Source organism: Montipora foliosa, chromosome 3 (assembly GCF_036669935.1).
Source record: "Montipora foliosa isolate CH-2021 chromosome 3, ASM3666993v2, whole genome shotgun sequence".
Lineage (NCBI taxonomy): Eukaryota > Metazoa > Cnidaria > Anthozoa > Scleractinia > Acroporidae > Montipora > Montipora foliosa.
Window position 1 is genome coordinate 17,492,187 of NC_090871.1, and position 22,500 is coordinate 17,514,686.

General features: G+C 40.6%; 4 protein-coding genes and 1 non-coding gene across 6 annotated transcripts in view; all 5 read left to right on the forward strand.

The window, feature by feature from the left end:
• LOC137996941 (protein misato homolog 1-like) overlaps positions 1–6,189 on the forward strand; it is a 6,464-nt gene extending 275 nt beyond the window's left edge. Inside the window, exons 1-3 of one of the 2 annotated variants that reach the window (XM_068842590.1) lie at positions 1–481; positions 1,787–2,065; positions 4,352–6,189. The exon at positions 1–481 is cut by the window's left edge and continues 275 nt beyond it. In XM_068842590.1, coding sequence (XP_068698691.1) covers positions 1–481; positions 1,787–2,065; positions 4,352–4,831 — 1,240 coding nt within the window. In that variant the 3' untranslated portion in view covers positions 4,832–6,189. Of the gene's footprint in view, positions 482–1,786; positions 2,066–4,066 lie in introns of both variants that reach the window. The other variant, XM_068842589.1, reaches the window with a different exon arrangement.
• Trnat-ggu (transfer RNA threonine (anticodon GGU)) lies at positions 1,003–1,075 on the forward strand. The gene has a single exon. It is a non-coding gene; the product is annotated as a tRNA-Thr (tRNA).
• A 1,973-nt stretch (positions 6,190–8,162) lies between the features above and the next one.
• On the forward strand, positions 8,163–18,368 carry LOC137996944 (tetratricopeptide repeat protein 28-like). The gene is made up of 2 exons (XM_068842592.1): positions 8,163–8,499; positions 12,992–18,368. Exon 2 carries the CDS (start codon positions 13,008–13,010, stop codon positions 15,702–15,704), a length of 2,697 nt encoding a protein of 898 aa, XP_068698693.1. The 5' UTR covers positions 8,163–8,499; positions 12,992–13,007; the 3' UTR covers positions 15,705–18,368.
• A 68-nt stretch (positions 18,369–18,436) lies between these two features.
• On the forward strand, positions 18,437–20,812 carry LOC137995334 (uncharacterized). The gene has a single exon (XM_068840907.1). The coding sequence runs from the start codon at positions 18,437–18,439 to the stop codon at positions 20,810–20,812; it is 2,376 nt and encodes a 791-aa protein (XP_068697008.1).
• Positions 20,813–20,901: 89 nt separating this feature from the next.
• LOC137995335 (uncharacterized) overlaps positions 20,902–22,500 on the forward strand; it is a 3,108-nt gene continuing 1,509 nt past the window's right edge. The window contains exon 1 of the mRNA XM_068840908.1: positions 20,902–22,500. This exon is cut by the window's right edge and continues 1,509 nt beyond it. Within this exon, the coding sequence (XP_068697009.1) occupies positions 20,902–22,500 (1,599 nt within the window).

Consider the following 22,500-nt stretch of genomic DNA (forward strand, 5'->3'; position numbering starts at 1 on the left):
AGGGAGCTTGAGAAATTTACCAAGATACGGTACTTTGTATAAAACAACAACCTACGGGAACGAATCTTTGTGGTCAGGGAACGTTTCTGTTCACGAATGTAAACCAGAGCCCAAAAATGAGTTTCTAATGGACTTAGAAGAAGAGCTGATGGAATTTCAGTGTGATACCAATTCTATCAGTGATAGCGAAACTCTTGATCGCCCATCGATAAGTAGCTTTACGGAAGAAGATGAAAGACCATTGAGAGATAAGTTTTACAACCTGGATCAAGACATTTCGGTCTGGTCGGACTTTCTTGGAACCTCCTTGCACCCTAAGTCAATTCAATTAATCCGAGATTTTTGTCACGAAGAAGGCAGCAATCCCTTTGATGTGTTTGGTTATGGACAACATTTGGCAAAAGAGGAACATTTCTATGATGAGTTTGAAAATAATTTACATTTCTTTGTGGAGGAATGTGATAGTCTGCAAGGATTTCAGGTAAAGCAGCTGAAAAAAAGATGTACAGTTCAAGCTTTGTTGTGCAAGCTTTGGGGTGCAGGGATGGCGCGGGGTGCAGGGATGGCGCAGTGGTGAGAGCACTCGCCTCCCACCAATGTGGCGCGGGTTCGATTCCCGGACTCGGCGTCATATGTATGCACTCCGGTATGCACTCCGGTTTCCCCTCTCCTCAAAAACCAACATTTGACTTGATTTACTTTCATTGCTCATTTCAGTTTACAGTGTCCCCAATTAGCGCTCCAGCGCTAGAACGACTAGACACTTAAATAAAGTTCCTTTCCTTTCCTTTTTTTTTTTTTTTGTAAGTTGAAACTTACTTTATAAGCTTACTTGAAACTTATCTAGATAATTTAAGAAATTGCGTAAATTGTCTAGATAAGTGCGAGGATTTCTCCTCTATTTTGTCTATAACCTGCACTTCAAATGTACATCCATTTCATTCATCAAGTCCTTTCACAGGAACACAAGAGCCTTACAAGTTGACCCACTCCTAACTGTGTAGCTTCATAGCTCAGTTGGTAGAGCATTGCACTGGTGTCGCAAAGGTCGCGGGTTTGAATCCCGTTGAAGCCACCTGAATTTCTCAGGGGTCAGCATGAGATAAATTTCTTAGATAAGTGGAACAATCACTTCTCTATTTTGTATATAACCTGGACCTTGGAGGGAAGGAAAATATTTCTTTGCACTCCAAACAACCGTAAGCAGATTTGTTTTACAGGTCTCATGTAAATAGATAAAGGGAATGGACAGTCTTGTGTGAAGAGTGATCTGACCTTCGTCTAGTGTGAGATCGTACTGTGGATTATGTAATTACTCTAACATTGTTTGGGAGAACATTATACTGAGAGTGGTGAAAGTCATGGACAGAAACTTGAGTAGAATCATCTTTTGGGTTAAGTGACAACCTTTGTTGTGGAAGGCATACTGTCGGTTAGTTTTGCCAATTTTTGTCTCTCCCAGGACTAAATTTTACCCATTCCATTTTATTTTACCTGTCCAATAATAAGTATTCATGCTTAATGTTATTTTTATGGAATGGTTGACAGTTTTTACATCCAATATTATTATATGAGGTTGTGCAGAGATCATCTTTAGTAAAGTAACATAGTCATTGGTGACTTGATTTTCAGTTCTTAGAAGCCTTCACACATTTCTCTGGAATCTGTCATAAATTCATTGTATCTAGGAGAGTGGCCTGAGATGATTGAAAGGCAATCAAGCAAATTTGAGACTCATTGATCAATGATGTCATCCTCAGCTCCGTTGTATGTTGTTTTCATTTAGATTTTCACTGATGTCTCCGATGGTTTTGGAGGATTAAGTAGCCAGATACTTGAAGAACTGAAGGATGAGTATTCAGCAAAATCATTTATTTCTTTTGGACTTTCACCAGCTCAGTGTTTGAATGGGACAAACAAAAAGGCTGCCCTAAGAATTCTGAATTCAGCATTGAGCTATGGCCGTTTATCAGAATTCAGCGACTTATTTGTACCGCTGTCACTTGCTAGTGAGACATGGCCACACCCAGGACCTGCAAGGGAGTTTCCACTGCTAATTTACCAGGTACCATAATTTAGAATTATGTAACTGTGTAACACACTGAAATATATCGATAAAAATTTGTCTCATATTTACATGCAAAAAGTAAACTTGGCCCATTGTTCATCTGGACAAAAATGCCTTCAAATATCAGGAAAAGTATAGAAGCCATTATGGAGTAAAATCACTGGATCGCAATATTTTGGCTGAATGTTTTAGTCTTTGTAAGTCTTACTGATAGTGTTTGATCACAGATGTTACATGGCTGAAGAACAGTCATGTGATGAGTGTGTTGCACCCACTTGTTATCAGACTGATAAAGAATGAGCCCTTTATCAGAAATAGCATGGTGAAGTGGGGTGTTATGGTCTTTCCAATTCTCTCCAGCAACAAATACGGTAGGTAGCCAAGTGGTAATGTTTTTAAAAAACCTTAGAGTGTGTGACACCACCTTGGCTGAAAGTTGAGTGCTTTCCTGGGTGCTGGAACATAGTTACAAGTAAATGTAGACGAGGATATAGATGTTTCTGGATTGATTTTAAATACATCGTAAGTCACAAGCTTTTCTAATTATGTATCCAAAACGTGGAATGATATATTTTTGCTTTAACCATAAAGAATATGTTCAGGACCCCAAAGATATTTTGTCCTAATCAAGGACACCCAATGAGCAAATTAAGCCAAAAGCCTTTGAGAGACATTTTTTGGCTCCTTGTAATTTATAAAGACTGACTACCATGCGTATTGAGGGCAGATTACTTCCACTGATTACTTCCACTGACGAGTAGGGATGTTGTCCTTCTTGGAAATTAAAAAAAACGGCTGCTTTAGGAGCCACCAACTTTACAAAAGTGAGTGACCAACAGAATAAACTTCTATACAAATAAAAACTTTATTAACAGGGTTTCATAGATAAGACCTCTAAATAAATAAAGAAATAAATAAATAAATATTAACAGGGTTTCGCAGGCTAGCCTGGGAACGCAGACGTATTTCCGGCGGTTGTTTAACAAAATTTTATTTAAGGGATTGGGAACTAGGAAAAGTTTTCAACACGGCAGGCAAATGAATTCCAACCAGTTTGGCAAACTTTTATGGAAGCTTCACTGTCCAAATGCCCAACTAGTTTAGACAGGAAGAAAAGCTGAGCAATTCCATTTAGTTGGTAGTTCTTTATTGAACTATTAGCCAAACATTTCAAGTTACATGTATTTGGTTGAGCTGACGAAAATCCATCATCTGAATCGAGCCTCAACCATACTTCAGTGAGGAATAAATCTATAGCTTTTTCACTTTTTATGACGGCTTGGGACATTAATTTCAACAAGAAATTGGTGCTGGTACTTATCAAAATGCTAGTAATTATATTATTCTGCCAAAAATGTCAGGCCGCAAGGCCCTTATTAATCAGCAGTTTAATTAAAATGAGGAATTTAAGAAATTGATCCCAATAAGTTGTTTTGGTGAGTCAGCAATTCCAGGCCATAAATAATAACAGTTATTATTATTTTTGGTATCTTGAAAAGAAACTTTTTGTTTAGTCCTCTTTTGGTCATCTGCCCCAGTTGTTTGAAGGGTGGATAGCGCTATGCACTGGATAACTCAATTGTTTTTGTTAGTGTTTATCCGTTGGGTCGTGATTTATCCGGTGGGTAGCGTTATTTACCTCTTGAAGAACCGAGGCCTGATGTCTTGAATAAGTTTGACTTATTTTTAGAGCGGTTTTCAAATGAGTGTCGTAAAACCAAAACCAAAGTAATTACTTTGGCCAATAAAAAAGGACGGAGACAATCCAGTAAACCAATCGAAACTCGAAGTAATTACACGTAGCCGACACAAAGCGCGGGAAAATGTGCACGCACGAGCCACGATTGCTTTTGGTTTCACTTCTGATTGGTTGAAAAACTGGCGCGAGAACTTTGAACCAATCACTGAGTGAAGTAATCATAAACCAAAGTAATTCGCTAATTACTTTCGACACTCAATTGAAAACCGCTCTAAAGTGTCCTGTGTACTTGTTTGCAGCCTTCACTTCCATACCACACCAGCTCTGTAATTGGAGTATGCATTGATACAGTGACCATGCCTTATCGACTTCTCACACCACAGGCCTCTACGATGAACAGTTTTGTGGAAAGTGTGGGATTTGGAGAGAGAACAGTTGCCAGTCTATCGTCTACTTTTCCTTTACCTGTAGAAGAGACCAGTTCTCTATCGTCTCTTTTTCATTCGAGACTTAATAAAAATGGCAAAGAGCTTTTACAATCATTAACACCAGGCATGTCAAGTAATTGTTCTGTTATTTCACAGTCTGCCGTCGTCAGAGGAATTCCAACATCCCTTGTATGTACTTCTTCAAGAAACATTCGTGCTCAGACTTCTTTGCAGAATGACAGTTCCTTTGAAGCCTGTTCGTCTGCCAGCGAAATTGTTCATGCGTTCTTGAGAAATCTAAATCCTAACGCTTCCTCGTCATGTTGGAATGTGAATCAGGCCTGTATTGTCAAACCACCATTCCCAAATATTTTTACTCCCAAGGTAACAGCTGATGGTTTTGTGATGGAGGGATATACAAGACCTAAGAGTTGTGGAGTAAATCTCACCAGCGTCCTGAGTTGTTTAGAGACCAATTCTGGTATTTCTGATATGTTATTGTCATTGGTTCACTGGGCCAAAAAGGTAGACATTAGGAAACACCATGTGTTTCTTGAATCTGGAACGGAAGTCGAAAGCTTCAATGGAATTCTTGAGGAACTCTCAAGTTTATCCCAGCGATATAAAAATCCATGAGGTGTGACATAAAAGCTTTTCCAATCTTCACGCAGCTTCACTCTGTCAAAAGGAGTGGAAACCACTCAATTCCTGTAAATTCAGTTCTTCTCAAGCAATTCAGTAATCACATATCTTAGAGTTTGAAAATTATCACAAACCAGTTTGTGCCAATGAATGCAAGCGACTGCAACGATGGCTCTCTATAGCACCGGTCGAATGCTCTACCCATGGAGCTCTAGGGAGGCCTGGGTAGCTACAATTTCGGACATACCCTGTTGAGACAAAGAGATATTTTTGGTACTCCAAAATCTTATCCAAATGTTTTCCGCTTAAAAGCCACCCTTTCTCCTCCCCACAAACTCGATGTTGATTTATCTTGGTCGGAAATATACTGCATAACAGGTGAATAACAATACAATGTACTCAGCAACATTGACTGAGGGGGAAGGAAAGTGTAAATTCTTCCCTCAGTGGGAGTGTGAGAAGATGAAGGTGAATTTTTGTCGCTGTCTCAACAGTTTGGTCCAAGATCGCTGGTAGGTCGCTCATTTAGGTTCTGCAACGATGGACAGCGATCACAGGGTGTCCTTAAGCTTCATATAAAAATAGATAGTAGACTGACTGACGCTACTCACGAGCATTGCAAAAGAAAACGTTTATTGCGAATATAATTTTTTACGAGCCTGACCCAAAAGCAAAGAGAGAGATTAATAAATTGGTCTGTGGACCCTCTGCATTGCTTTCCTGTACTGAAGTCTTTAAACGAAAGGCAAGCGATTAGTGCGTGTTGACTGAATTCAACAATTTAGAGAGATAGAGCGACTTTCGTATGACTTTGAAAAAGTGTTTGCAATTTGTTTCACGGACCAGTGTGTGGCAAGATTAAAACAAAGCTTCTCCTTATTCCCGTCAATACAAAGAAAATCCTAAAATGGGCAGTAAACACTTCGATTGCCCAATCACATTACTGCATTTCAAATGACTTCAAAGGGAAACTTTCCAGAAAGTTCCATGGAGAGATGACATTGTTTGCAACTGCGTTTACGGCAAACCTTTGGCTGAAATTATTCGTGTTACCAAAAATCAAGGAAACTTGTGTGATAGAGACAAGTTGGGATAAGAGAATTTTCATGCTGCACGTGCAGCACGAATTTTGGTGCATTTCTTTGCGGCACTCGACAAAACGACAACGTGAAATTATAAAATTTTAGGTTTTGGCGACAACGAGAGCATATAACAATGAACAATTCATTTTCTGTGTTTACTTTAAAACCGTTGGTACCCATCCTGTAATAATTGCGAAATACTTGCGGTTAACGCTAAAGCCCCGTGCGAACGGAAGCAACAACTCCCAGCATTGTTGCGAATTGTTGGTTCTGCAGATTTTTGTTGGTGTTGGCAGTTGTGTGCACTGAAACGGACGCAATAACTCCCAACAAAGTAAAGGACGCGCAGTGTAATGTGGGAAGGATGCGACCCATAAGACTTTGTAAACTTAGAAAATTCGGCTCCCATTAACATGTTAATGCGGGTCAACACTCATTGCCATCCCTCAAACTGACATTTCCCTTTTTATTCAACTTATTCTTACACGACGTACACTTTACTTCAGACTTCAAATCTACTTCAAAGAAACAAACATTTCAATTTGCAGAGTACATTCAGATTAGACGAGCTAAGGAGTTGAACCCGGATCGATAGGTTCCCCTTGCATATTCCAATATCCACTAGACTAACGAGACAAGCTCCTGGAAGATCGAATTTTTTATAGTATTGACATAGTAGTATCCAGCAAAGCAAGTAAAAGCTAACCGTCTTCCAAGTGGATTTTAGATCAGCGCGGCTCTGCTCAGAAACGCTATTTCTTGTTGAACTAAAGCGCTAATTCTGCCTGTTTTCATTCTTTTTACAGCGATAAGCTTCTCATATTAAGATGGGATATTGGGTCGTGTAATTGTAAGGAAATGTCCAGTGTCAGTTTGACGGATGGCCATTAGTGTTGACCGTTAATGCGTTGCTATCTCCGTGGAGACCATCTGGAATGCGCGTGCGTGACCCCAACAATGTTGAAAGAGCTTTGCAACGGGATCCAACATTGTTGCGCAACGCGTAGGTTGGAGTTGTTGGCTCAAAACTTCGACCGGTTTCAACTTCGTGCAATAACTCCCAAGAACAGCAAACAAAACAGGGTGTGAAAGCGCACGCAACATGTAACCCCCCAACAAAACAAGACGCCTATAACGGTGTATCCCTGGGATGCATAAACAGTTAACATGAATTGTCCAGTTACAGCTTACAACAACTACGGGTAAAAGTCGGAAAATGACGAGAGTTTACCATAAAGATGAATCTGTAATTTGACTAGCAGGTATTTGTTGTAAAAACAGAACTAGAGGTTATTTCTTATAATTAATGCTACTAAATTTGCTAATGAAAACAATCAGCTCAGCACTACCATCAGAATTTCCGTTTACTAAAGCTTTTTGAGAAATCCCAGGATAAAAAGATCCGTGATACAAGTGCACACGGTGATTTTTTCCTACCAAAGGTTGTCAAGCTATACCAAACGTCAAAGGTGCCGTCGTCCGGCTTCGGAGCGAGACAAATTTTTGTCAGGCGTGCATTGAGGGTGAATGATGTTTGGTTAAAACAAAAAGCGGAAACACCAGTTCCCCACAACCTTGATCTGGAAGCAAAACGTTTGCCATGGCAACTGTACAATGGGTGTCATTTTATGTGCTAAATGTGATAAACATTATTAGTGCCAAGTTTGAAGAGAACTACGGTAATATTTTCAAGGATATTTTAGATTTTGTGATTTGTGTTACCCTTGGAACCACTGATGACGTCATCAGTCTTAAAACAAAAACCTTAATATCTCTCCAATGATATGAGATATTTTAAAAATGAGAATACCATGTTTCCTTTCTTCAAAAGATCTTTCAAATAAGCCTTAGTTATTTTTTGTTTCATAGGCACTCAAACTCGTTGTACAGTAATTGATAGAGTGAACTTAGCTTTCTACTGACGTCGGCAAGGCGACTCGTGACATCAACACATGCAGAACATTCGGTGAAATGCATGGCTGACACATTTTTTTTATCGAGTGTAACCATGGTAACAGATATTTTAAGGTGAGTTGTGTTCATCCCGCTCCCGCTAATTTGTTAGCCAATAGGCCATGTCAGGAGCTCCTGGCCATGTTAGCTCCTGGCCATGTTCGATATATCAGTATTCTATAAACATGGCTCCGAGGCTTTCCGGATAAACTTCCATATTTGGTGTTGTTTTCTTTGTATCCAAGTCTCTTTTGGGAATTGAGAGACAAAAGAAACTGAAAAATTTTACAATTTTAACCGGCAAGCCTCGAAGCCATGTTAGAATATTTGATCTATCGAACCTCGTTCCCAGGGTCTCTCCTCATAGACAAAGAGACCCTGGGAACCAAGGTTGCCTGAATAGATCAGAATAGTAGCGCACTTATCCGGCGAAAGATGGAGAGAAATGTGCTCAAAAGGTCGCTCAAAAGACCGAAATATCCTTGCGCTCTTTAGAACTCGAACCCGAGTAGACAGGATAGTGATGGCGATTACACAACGCCACATCAAAACGCACTTGGCATTGTATGTATGTAGGAGTCTGAAATGTAACAAGGACATGCACATGGTGGAATGATACAGAAAACGGTACGTAGCCTGTAAAGATTCGGTAACTATATTCTAATGGATTTCTTTTGCATGTTACTCTAGAATTTTGACTTTAAATTGACATAAAACTATTATGACATGGTTGAGCTCTGATTTAGAATAAACATTGACTCAAAATCTCTTTGTCATTCAAATACGAACGAATTCTTTGTTTCAGAGAACTGTGGTTGTGATTGTGGATGTGCATTCAAGTGCCAACTTTCTGCTGAAAAAAATTTAATAGTCCAGGAATATAAAATTACAGCACAAGAGACTAAAACATCCCCCCCAAACAACTCGTTACCATCACCACGTAACCACCATATTATTAAAACAATCTTTCAGTCACGTACAACTTTGCGTGACAAAGCATATCAATCGCGTGACTGCAGACATTCTGTTTCACATGGACCCTATTCATAAATGGCTGCCAATTGAAAAGTCTTTTGCAAGTATTAAAATTAGCCCAACTAACCTCATTTTTGAGTTGATAATTCAAAAGATTTTTTGCTCTCAAACAAGGTTAGTCGGGCTCATTTAAATGCATACAAAATAATTTTTAATTGGCAGCCATTTATGAATAGGGTCTACATATATGAATAAGTGGGTATTTAGCCTGCTTGCAGGTGGTAGATGCCATTGTTGCTGACGTTGTTGCCACGAATCACGTATCAGATGCCATATTGGAAGAGCGGGGGATAGGTTTGGGCTGGGTGATGGCCGTCCGATGTGGCGGCTGAAATAAAAATTACCTCCTGCAAGCAGGCTAGTGGGCATTGAGTATCTTCCTCTGCAAACTGCAGTCTAAAGCCCTTCCCTTAATGGCACAGTTTAATGAGAGAGCTGGGTCGAAGAGAAAATTATGTCAAAGACTCTCTGGCTTAAGAATGCAATGCATGTGTACATAGAGTTTCAGGCTTTCAGATTTTTAAACTTGTGTTTTGCATATATAATGAGTTGCATTTACATGATGAAATTTTAACCTAGTGAGTAAATGACATCACTTTTTTGTAGATTCAACCCTCCGAGGTCCAATCGGTCAGTTTTGAACGTGAGTAATGGCGGACCTTGAAATCCAAACCTCACATTCAAAATAAACAGCCTTTGGATCAAAATCAAAGCTCAAAATTTTGCCAGTTGGGTGTTAAGCGAACACACTTTCAAAATCTGAACAAAAAAAGAAAATGATTTTTTGATCATAGTAGCACTTTAATATTTTCACCTTACACTGGTGCCGGGATGTTTGTAATATGTAATAAGGAAATCAACCTAATAGTCGGTCCTGTGATGTTGCTCAAATTAAAACTTCTTGCAATAACTTGTTTTGGCTACCTAATAACGCTTGGTTGCCACTTCAGTAAAACTCAAATAGCTTGCAGTGCCTTTTGGGACAAATGAGAGCAAAAGTGTATCATGTGAGAATACATTTAATTCAGAGATTATCAATTTCCATTTGATGATACATCCATGATACTCAAAGAAGTCTGGTAACGATTTTCCTGATGGGGTCCTGAAATCCATTTTGTTCAGTAATAACAGACAAGCAAAAAACTTCAGCATGCTGATTGGCTGAGAGGACGTAAACTGATCTCAAACACTGCCGAAAGTTAGAAGCTGAAATTAAATTGCATATGAGTTTATATCAACAAATAATCAAATTATTTTCTCGTGCAATTTGGAATAAATAAGCACTTTCAGAGACTACAAATTGCACTCGCCCTGCTGGCTTGTGCAATTCTTTTTAGTCTTTGAAAAAATTTCTTTTGCTTATTTATTCCAAATTGCACTCGAAATCATGTGATTGCCTTTGCAAAACGTGAGTACGACGAATGTCGCAAACAAAATGCTTGGACTCCATGCGGTATCCCGTCTGCGGATTTATCATTGGAAAAGTCCGTTTCATTTGGTCAGGTTTTTTTGCGTTTTTCCTTACATATGCTGAGCAGTTACGTTCCCAACCTCGTTAGTAGGGAGCTTTAGCAACGACGACGGGAACGGCAACGAGAACGTCATGTAAAAACATAAATTCACGTTATTGCGATCACTTCGCGACTATTCTAAGCCTTTTAATATGACAAAGGCAGAGGTTTCATTAGAAGCCGGTCACCGGCGGTATACCACCGTCTGTTTGTCAGAAATTTGTCTCTCACCGCCGGCTATTCTGCCTTGATTTTCACTCAAACCCTTGTAAAAGATAAGATTGACCGCCGCCTACATTGATTACCCCAGTCATCTACTGCAAAAGTTATTGAAACCCCTGCAAAGGTGTTTCAGTCCCTCAGGAATGAAACCGTTACGAGCGGCGCTTAATTTAGGGGAGAAAAATGAAAATTTATCTCCAGGTGCTGACGTTCTCCATAACACCTCAAACTTGGTAATTTCACGTTGTTGCTTTGCTGACGACGGCAAAGAAATGGACAAAAATGAAAAACGCACGTGCAGAGCGTGCAAAGCTATTGTTTTTGCCCACTAAATATGCAAATTTGTGACGTTCTCCTTGCCGTCGCCGTTGTCGTTGCTAAAGCTTTTCTCGGTTTTCAGCTGACGTCATAACCTTATGCAAATTAGGTTTCCGCCATTCTGGTGCCCCTGATTATAGGGAAATGTATGACATTTTGAGCGCTCACGTTCGAAGTCTTCAAATAATTCATCTTTCCAATGGATATTTCCCAAGAAAGCGACCCAAAATCACTCGACGAGGTACCAGTACTTTCATCCTACGCAAAAAAAACCTCGAAAGCCACGTTCGAGAGCGCTATTTGAAGAAGATTTTCTGTCGTTTGCGTAGACCCAGCGGCCATACGGAGCGATCAGTTTGGCTCCTCTAGAAGTCTCAGACTTGCTTTCCTAGTTAGTTTTAGAGACAAGCTACTATACAAACAAGCAGTTTAAGGCCTTCAAAATTTTGAAAGCGTACAACCAGATGATTTCTGGTTTCGTTGCGTCCGTTTAAGCAAGGGAAGGAAATCGCGGGCAAGATTGTTGTTGTTTGTGGCGAAGGTGACTCGGAAGTTTGACACTTGGCGTCGACCTTATCTGTATCAGTTTCCAGTTGGATTTCTTTTAATACCTTCGCTAACTGCTATGGCCGCCAGATGAGAAGAAAAGGCCTCCTCATTCCCTTTGTTTCGATGATTTCCCTCTTCTTCTGTCAAAGTACTTGGTCGATTAGAGTCTCAGTCCTTCACCTTGAGAAGGTGAGAAGCTTTTTTCCTTCGAAATTCGTCCGATTTCCTTCAAACTCAGTCAATTTGGGCGCTCCACCCCTCGCATTCGCCTTTTTACCCCTCGCATTCGCCTGTCGAATTTCAGCGAAATCGAATAAAACGCCTCCGAGTTAGACATTTGCTAACCTGAGTATCACAAACGCCTGATACTCAGGTTAAATTCACCTCATTAAATATTCAAAACCGGAGCACCTCATTTGCATCGGGCATATTTAATGAGATGAATTTTCGAAGATGAATTTCTCCGCGACGTTGTGGTTTAATCGGTCGAAATTGAGCACACTTGTTCGAAGGGTTCAAGCTCTTCGGTGGTGTGAATTGGGAAGACATCGGTGGAAACCCGGCCGAGAAACGCTTTATCGAAAAAAAGCCAACTTTCGAAAAATTCTAACTCGCTCGCCTTTTACCCTAAAACCCTGAACCAACGCGTGCTAAATCGCTGCGAAAGCTTTACAGGATAAAACACAACTGTTCACAGCAAAAGCCGTTACTGGCAATCACCGCAAAAGCTTTAATTGCTAAACCTGTAAAGACAATTTCAGCAAAATAAGTCCTAAAATCTAACATTAAACCGTGAGGCAATCGCTGCGAAAGCTTTTAAATTGTCCTTTGTTCGTTGTATCTGTCCCAGAGTAAGGCAGGCTTCCCAGAAACAAAGTCTTTCGATTTCGTGTCGTCTCGGCTTATCTGTGAAATGCACGCGTTTCGGCGATCTTCTGTTAGCTGTTTATAACTTTCACCGTTCTTATCAACAACGATAGGTATACGGAATAGACTAATACCTTCCTTGTTTCCAGATTTTACTCCACAGCCAGGTATTATACAGAGAACCATCGCACTACAACTCACTCACATCTCTCTCTACGCATCTCTGTTTACGATTCGAGGGGCTCCACAATGGCGGTTAACGACGGTTGTCAAGGACTAAGGTCACGTGGGTGAAAACCAAGAATAGGGATGGGAAAAGCCGTGGGAACGAGATGGTTTCTATTCCGTCGAAGTCGTTTGGACGAATTACACTGACGCGTTTGCTTTTCTCACTGTTAACTTCCATTTTAAATTTTAAGTTATGAAAAAAGAGAATTCGCAGATATTAAAGCGTCTTTAGCACTTGGTTGCAATTTTCAACGTATTCGTGGCCAGATCCGCTACCGGAAGCCGCCGTAAACGTCGTAACACTTAAATTAATTCACGGGACCAAGATGATTTGTGGGTTCTGTTTCAAATGAGTATCATTAAATTCGCCTCTATTTTCGATTTTACAGGTTTTCAGAACCCAATATGGACACTGTGGTCCCTGAAGTAATCGATGTTTCACTGAATTATGGAAAATCACTGTTGAACAACAACGAACGCCACAAGGCATATTCCGTATTCACAGAATGCCTCAACATCTCTCAAAACACCGGCCACTTAACTTCCATCGCAGCATCGCTTGGATGCATGGGTTTGTTTTACATGGCGTCTAATGATATCACACAAGGTGTGGCCTGTTATGAGCGTGTTTTAGAACTTTTGAATAACGTCGACGAAAATGAAGGTGAAAGAAAGGAACGAAATTCCAAAATGAAGCAAAAACGTCGGCAAATAAAAGCTGATGCTTTTTCGTCGATTGGCTCCGCTATGCTTAAGTTGAGGAATTTCACGAAGTCGATGCAATGTTTTCAAAACTATCTGCAGATCTGCGAAGAGCTGGTGGACACGCGTGGGAAAACTATGGCTCTCGGCAACATGGGCGCTCTGCAAAGAAATCTCGGCCATATCAAACAAGCCATGGAGTACTTTGAGAGGGAACTTCAGATTGCTGAAGCAACAGGAGACAAGAGTCTAGAATTCCATGCGCACACAAACCTGGGGCTTTGTTACAGGGATGTGGGGGAATACCAGAAGGCTCTCCGTTGCTATGAAAAGTCGCTTGCTGTCGCTATGGTAACGGGCTGTAAAGAAGACGAAGGAGACGCCTACTCTAATTTGAGTAACGTATACCGTTACCTTGGAGATCCAGTGAAAGCTTTAAGCTATTCTAAGAAACACCTTGAATTGGCGACACAGTTAGGAGACCTTAGAGGTCAGTTCATCGCTAGTGGGGGCCTGGGCAACGCTTACTGTGCACTGGGAGACTTCAAAAGTGGCTCAATTTTCTTCCATGAAAATGCAAATCTTGCCAGAAAAATGGGAGACAAGGCGTTCATTGCTCGTGCAGAGCATAGTTTGGGACTTGCTCTGTCGTACCGCGAAGAATACAAGGAGTCACTCACACACCACGAAACGGCACACAGGCTATTCAAGGAAGCTCGCATGAGACTCCCCGCTTATCACGCCATGTTAGCCAAAGCGAAGTGTCTACGTATGTTACAGGACTACAAAGGGGCCATGGCAATCTACCAAACGAGTATTACCGAATATGAAGAAATACGAGCGCATCTGGGCAAGCAAGAAAACCTAAAAATTTCAATCGGCGATCTGCACATCATAGTGTACAAAGCTCTTTCCTATACCATGTTTCATGCTGGGCAAGTCCAGGATGCCATGCTGGCAGAAGATCGCGGGCGAGCCATGGCCCTCAAGGATCTTCTTTATCACAAGTTTGATGTGAAAACAGTGTACAAAAGAAGTACAGCGCCCTCAAAAGATGTAAACAGCGTTTCCAAATTTCTGGATGAACTGCGGGGGGACCCTGATCTCACTACTGTGATGTACTCTTTCTTCAACGGGCAAATGTTCATATGGGTTATTTCACACTCGCGTGTAGACTGTGTACTACCGTGGCCCGAGAGGGAAGGTCAAAAGTACAGGGCCTTGATGGAGCTTGTGGAAACATCACTGGATGAGATCAGACAAGGAGTCAGAGAGCATGGAATGGTCGAAGACAGATTGCTCTTAGCCTCTGAGACAGACAACTGCGAAGACATCTTTGCCATCCAAGAATCGCTGTCCTTACCGTGGAATCTTTCAGAGAAAGGCACAACTGATCCCAAGACTTGTAGTGTCCAGTCCACCAGAGAAGAGATGTCTCGCAAAACGGTGTCGAAAGCCTCGTCGAAACCAGTGGATGTTTCCCACCCAGGTTCTAGTCTTCGCCAGCTGTACGACATTTTAATCAAACCAGTCGGGCACCTCATCCAAGGAAACAAGTTGTTAATCATCCCTGAAGCGATGCTTTATCGCCTTCCTTTCTCCGCCTTATTGGATGGTGAAGGAACATTTCTCTCGAAGAAGTTCTGCATTCAGGTTTGCACATCCCTCGAGACGTTAACTCTTATCTCTAAGCGTACCAAAAGAGAATTTGAGGGTGGGGCGCTCGTGATTGGGAACCCACTAGTTGGGCGTGTCCGGCGAATGGGAAAAGAGGCCAAGCCCAGTGAGCTACCAGGAGCACAAAGGGAAGCAGAGAAAGTGGCCTCATTTCTATACACTACGGCTCTTACACAGCAAATGGCCACCAAGTCACGTGTTATCAACTACCTTGTCAAAGCTAGTATAGTTCACATTGCTGCCCATGGGGACCCGGTGAAAGGAGAGATCGTTCTTGCACCTGATGCAGGCCCCAATCGAGGAAACCAGCTACCTACAGAAGAAGACTACTTATTGACATGCGCAGATATTGCCTCGCTGAGCCTGCGAGCACGTCTGGTTGTGCTGAGTTGCTGTCAAACCGCGCAAGGCGATATCCGGGCCGAAGGGGTTGTTGGTATAGCCCGCTCATTCCTGGGGGCTGGTGCGAGTGCGGTGGTTGTGACGTTGTGGGCTATTGATGATGACGCAACTTTATCTTTTATGGAATTGTTCTATAAACACGTGACTACAAACAAGTCGGTGTGTCAGGCTCTACAGTACAGTATGATTACCCTGCAGGGAAAAGAACACTTGAAAAGGATCTCGAACTGGGCGCCATTTTTTGTTATTGGCGAAGATGTGAAGTTCACACTTACGGAAATCCAGCAGATGAAAGAGAAGGCATTTAATTTTTCAGCATAGAAACCTCTAAAACGGACTCGTGGAGTGGATCTTTGCCGCCTTGCTGAGCTATAAATGAAAATACTTGAAGACAAACATTTCTCAGAAGGAGATAACGGTTTTCTTGGGCAAGAGATGTATGAGTAAAAATATCTCTTGCAGTGAACAATAAACATTGTACTGACCGTTGTGTAATGTTACATATCAACAGTATAGGTGTAAGTAAGTAAGTAAACTTTATTTAAACACGGAAAATCATCAGTGAAGCTAAAAAAAAGTAAAAACGCTTAACAACTGTTTTACATGATTGCCGTGTGGGAATCCGATAGGTCAGATACTTGCTCGATTGTGCGTTTGAACTGCCCAATAGAGTCCGCATTTCTTAAGTATTGAGGAAAATTGTTTCACAAACAGGCCCCGCTATAAAAGAAACTTCGTTTCAAATAATTATTATTTGGCTTGGGTAGTGTCACCCCAGCGTGCCTTTTTAATTCTCTTTTTTCGTGTGCGACCTTAGTTCAGTTACTTTTAGAGTAAACGCTGCAAACGGGTTGTTGTAACTTCGTTAAAAAAAGGTGTTGGTTATTCTAGAGTTCGATTGTAAACAGCCAACAAAAATACAAGAACTTGCTGTTCAGACTTGGCCACCTTGGCTTTTGTATAGTTTTCGCCGTGAGGTGTGATTTAATGAATATTTAGCAACAACGAGAGATATATGTTGGTTACGGATTGGATAATATTTCAAGCAGACTTCTAAACCTTTGTAGTCCATACATCTCAAATTCTACGTGTGATATTATAAATCAAGTGTTGGAGACTGGAATATTTCCTGATGATTGGAAAAAGGCAAAAGTACATCCTATTTTTAAGTCCGATGAAAGAAATATTCCAAGCAACTATAGACCGATTTCTATTCTACCTGCCATATCAAAAATTATAGAGAGGGTCATGCATACTCAGCTGTTAGAGTATTTCCAAGCAGGAAATCTTTTGACAGACTCTCAATCTGGATTTAGACCAAATCATTCAACCTGTACAGATTTGATAAGTGCAGTAAACCTTTGGCTTACCAATATGGATGCTGGTAAACTTAATGGTAGTGTCTTTATAGATTTAAAGAAAGCCTTTGACACTGTAGACCATAACATCTTACTACGTAAACGTTCTTGTTATGGTGTCAATGGCAATGCTCTTCAGTCGCTTAAATCATATTTGATTAATAGAACACAAAGATCCTACGTAAATGGAGTCTTATCCACAGAACAATATGTATCATGTGGCATTCCCCAGGGTTCTATACTTGGGCCATTTTTGTTTATAATTTATGTAAACGATTTCCCAAAATGTCTACAACATACAACACCTGGTATGTTTGCCGATGATGCGTACTTTATATAACTATGGCTCATGAAGATATATCCACAATTGAGTGTTCCTTAAATAGTGATTTAGCTGCAGTACATGATTGGTTTCAGACAAACAAATTAAGTTGCAATACCTCCAAAACTAGTTATATATGACTTTGGTTCTCGGCAAGACTTAACAAAAGCTAAATTCATGAATTTAAAGATGGATAATTGGCCAATTGAACATAAACCTTCTACTAAGTTATTGGGGGTTCATATTGATGAAATGCTAATCTGGGATAATCAGATCAAACATTTTTCATCTAATTAAAGTCTCGAATGGCTTGCGAATGTTGTTTTTAGCTAGAAAATTAACTGACAATCAAGAGACTCTTAAGACAATTTACTATTCACTTGTACAGCCTTATTTTGATTATTGTGATGTTGTATGGAGTGACAGCTCCAAAACACGTGCTGACAAATTAAAAAAGTTACAAAATAGAGCTGCACGGATTATTACTAGGGCTGTTTACTCGATTCGATCATCAGCAGTGCTAAATTCTCTAGAGTGGTCTAACTTAGAAGAAAGAGAGAAAAGGCACTTGTTAATTATGATGTTTAAAGTATTCAATAACAATTGTCCGACGTATCTCCGGGAGTATTTTCATAGAACCTCAGAAGTTCACAATTATAATTTGAGGGGTTCGAACTATGACTTTCTCTTATCGAGGTGCAAATGCTTGGAACCAACAGTCAAATCAAATACGTGAGATAAGGGATCTTGCAAGCTTTAAACGTGCGATATCCTAGGACACATTTTAAATCGCTAGGGCACATTTTTACATGGCTTGTTCGTATTATTACATAGTTAAATTATGTTGGTTACTAATTATTACTATTGTTTAAATTTCTTTGACATTAAATAATATTTAGCGCTAAGTTATACCTAGTTTATTAGTCGTTTTAACATTTATATCTTGTAATTCTTGTAATTTTTTAGCATTTATATTTTGTAATTCTTACAGGGCATGCTTGCTGAGCCATTTACCGTGTTTTAAATAAAGTGTATCGCCAACAATCCGTGATTAGAATTTGTTAGGTGACGTCATAGACATGATTACGCAACTTAAGTCACTTGCTAGTAAGAGGAATTGAGAGAAACTGTGAGATACCACTGGGTAAATATCTTTGCTTGATTATAAGGGATAACTGTTTTTCATATCACTAACGCGATTTGCTGTAATTTAGATTTTGAACCCTATTCAACCTCCCTTGTGAAAAGTACAGCGACTGACAGAAAGCTGGTGTAATAAATGGAGTTGTTTAGAACCGTGGTTAGTTAATCCTCTCTAGCAATACATTCAAAATCCAGTGTGGTTAGCTACTAAGCGACGACTGGAACAGAAGATGACCGACAAAGCTAAGAATTCACGGCGAATTGCCAAGGGAAACTTCACACGAAAGCGGAACATTTTGATCAAGTCCATAGAGACAAGCCAAGGAATCGAGGTAGTAGAAACCAATTACTCAAAACTTGTTGATGCATGGGAAGAACTGGAAGGGAAGCACTTAGAGTATGTTAACTTCCTGACTGACGAGCATTTAGTGGACGAAGAAGAAATCTGGATGTCAGAAGTCGAGGAAAAATATTCCAATGCATTTAATCGTAAAGTGAAATATGTCGAAAATGTCACTACAAGCGAAAAGGCAACGCGCGAGCACGCGGCTCGTCAAGAGGCCATTGACAACGCAAAAGTTAAAAGGAACACTGCGCGCGCTGTTTTCGAAGCTTCTTACGAAAGTATTTCGCACGCGTTGCAGTCAAAAGAAATGCCCAATTTTGCGTTAAAAGACTTACAGAAACAAATAGAAGATCAATTTCAAGATTGCAAAACCTTTAACGCTGAACTGTTAGAATTATTGCCCTTTGAATCAGCCGAATCTGAGATGCAATGGATAGCTAAAATCCAAACCTATTATTACGAAATTGTTGAACAAATTGTAGTTAGATATACTAACGTAAAAGAACAAGAGCAGATAAAACAGGAATCTGGCGCGACTTCTTCCTTTCTACAACTGGAAAAGGTAAAAATGCCGCACTTTGATGGAGAACTACGTCATTACCCTCAGTTTAAAAGAGATTTCAACAAACAAGTCATGCCACAAATTCGTGGAAGAGATGCCGCATATGTGCTACGCTCTTGTCTTGGAAAAGAACCCGAAGGCCTGGTAAAGAGCATAGACGACGATGTGCAAGAAATGTGGCGAAGACTGGACGAAAAGTATGGAGATCCAGCCAAAATTGCAGACGTTATCATTGACGGCATACGTAGATTCAGAACACTTAAGGAAGGAGAAGATAAACGTTTCATCGAATTCGTGACTCTTGTAGAAGACGGATACAGGGACCTCACAAGACTCGGTCTAGAAGCGGAAATTACAACAACGAGTTCGGTCAGTATTATAGAGAAAGCTTTATCAACAGACATCAGAAGAAGATGGGCGGAAATGGTTAGTTGTCACGGAAGTCACATCGACAAATCAAAAAAGTTCCCTAGTCTTCTTGAATTTCTGCAAAATCAAAGGAGTGCTATTGAATACGACAGTGCTTCTCTTCGGACGACGACCAACAATCAACATTACAGAGGCACATCGCACTATACAGAAGGCGTCGAGGAAGTAAGCAAAGAACCCAAACCAAAATGTCTGATTCATGAACACGGAAGACATTGGACAGCAGACTGCAGAATTTATTTAGCCAAGCCAATAGAAGAGAAAAAGACGATCATCAAAGATAAACGAGCCTGTTGGCCGTGCCTAAAGATCGGTCATCGACAACGTACATGCAAATCAAGGAAAGACTGTGGTGTAGGCGGCTGCACAAGAAAGCACCATCCATCTATACACGAGACGGAAGAAACACCTCAGCAAGTCTCAGCCTCAGCAAACGTATGCCACAATACAAAAATTGACACCTGCCTGTTACAAGTACAAAGAGTTAAAACCAAAAGAGGAGAAGCTAATATAATGTGGGATAACGCCGCATCACTTTGTTTTATCACAAACACTAAAGCAAAGCAAGAGAAACTTAAAGGATCCAAAGTTGAACTTTCAGTCATCAAAGTTGGAGCACAGAGCGAGAAGATTAAGACCATCAAATACAAGGTACCTCTTATAGATAATCAAGGTCACGTCATCGAATTCGAAGCTTACGGCATCGAAAGGATCACCTCAGACATTGAAAGTGTTAACATAGACGACATAGTACATCTTTTCAAGAACGTCACAAAGGAAGAAATCGAGCGACCCTCAGGACCTGTGGACATTTTAATCGGTTACGAATATGCAGCCTATCACCCGGAAAGAGAACAAAACATCGGTCATCTTGTGCTCTTAAGGAATCGTTTCGGGCGATGTATAGGAGGAACGCACCCGTTACTTAAAGAATCACATCTGTATCACGATTTCATCAATGCCAGAGTCAACACAGTTGTAGGCAAAATCAATATAGAAGACTTTTACAAAATTGAGAACCTTGGCGTAGAATGCAAACCGAAATGTGGAGGATGTAAATGTGGAAAATGTTCCTTAGGCGCGAAAGACTGCACTATTCAAGAAGAGCGAGAGCTGGAACTAATCGAACGAAATCTAAACTTTAACAAAGAGGAAAATCGCTGGGTCGCTGAGTATCCCTGGATCAAGGATCCTCAGAATCTTCCTGACAACCGGAAGGTCGCTTTCGCGAAACTGATAACGACCGAGAAACGTCTAATAAAAAACTGATAACGACTAATAAAAAACTGATAACGACCGAGAAACGTCTAAGAAGGAACACCGAACACGCAAAAGTGTATGACAACCAGATAAAAGACATGGTAACTAGAGGAGTTGCAAGGAAACTCTCCAAAAAGGAACTAACACTCTACAAAGGACCGGTGCATTATATCGGACATCATGAAGTTCTCAAGCCTGATTCCAAATCTACCCCAGTGCGCATAGTGTTCAATAGCAGCGCCAATTACATGGGTCATATCTTGAATGAGTATTGGGCTAAAGGTCCTGACCTACTCAATAACTTATTGGGAGTCCTTATACGTTTCCGAGAGAATAAAGTAGCCTTCATTGGTGATATTAAAAAGATGTACCACACTGTGAAGATGACAGAGTTAGATCAGCACACCCACCGATTTCTGTGGAGGGATATGGATAGTACAAGAGAACCCGACACATACATAATGCTCAGAGTTTCATTCGGTGACAAGCCGTCAGCTACGATTGCAACCGTTGCTTTGAGAAAAACCGCAGAGATGTCAAGAGAGAAATACCCAGAAGCAGCAGATATAATACAAAGAAATACGTACATGGACGACATAATCGAAAGTATGGACGATCGCAAACAAGCTATTAAACTGACTCAAGATATCGAGAAGGCTATTATTAAAGGAGGATTTGAAGTCAAAGAGTGGATGTTCTCAAGCGATACTGACAGACAAGAAAAAACAAATATACCGATCGAGGAACAAACAGAAAAGATACTTGGAGTTAAATGGAGTCAATCAGAAGATCAACTGTGTTTCGAAGTCAAGGTTAACTTTACTACCAAGCGAATACATACTTCAAGGTCTACGAGCGATATCGTCCCCACCCAAGATCCCCAACAGCTCACAAAGCGTATAATCTTGTCACAGATCAACAGCGTGTATGATCCCCTAGGGTTGGCAGGACCATTTACAGTAAGGGCCAAAATTCTTTTACGCCGTTTGTGGGGAACTGAACCGAAACTTGACTGGGACGACCCTATACCCGAGGAAAACCAACAGAATTGGTCTATTTTCTTCAACGATTTGAAAGACATGAATCAAATCAGATTTACGAGATGCCTTAAACCAATGGATGCTATTGACGACCCCATTCTCGTTGTGTTTAGTGACGCATCCAAAGACGCATACGCTGCATGTGCATATGTACGGTGGCAAAGAAAGAATAACCAATTTGAGAGCAATTTAATACTGTCCAAAAATCGTCTTGCACCAATAAAAAAGATGTCCATTGACCGTATAGAACTGTGTGGAGCGGTACTGAACAAACGTCTAAAAGTGTTCATAGAAAAGGAATGTAGATATCGCTTTGAAAAGATCTACCACATCGTAGACTCTCAGATTGTACATGCCATGATCCAGAAAAGCTCATACGGGTTCAACACGTTCGCCGCCACTAGAATAGGTGAAATACAGGAAGGAACAAACCCTGAAAACTGGTATTGGGTAGAGAGTAAATATAACATAGCTGACTGTTTGACAAGAGGCAGGAAGCCCGATGACATTGGACTTGAAAGCACATGGCAGAAGGGTCCCGATTTTCTTAAACAAACAGAAGACAAGTGGCCAATCACTCGTGATTACTTGGAGCCAAAACTATCCGAAGTAATCCGGACTACAATGGTAACGAAGATAGAAGGACCTCATGACACC

Coding starts and splice junctions, on each gene's coding strand:
- LOC137996944 (XM_068842592.1), top strand. CDS start 13,008: ATGGACACTGTGGTCCCTGAAGTAATCGATGTTTCACTGAATTATGGA.
- LOC137995334 (XM_068840907.1), top strand. CDS start 18,437: ATGACCGACAAAGCTAAGAATTCACGGCGAATTGCCAAGGGAAACTTC.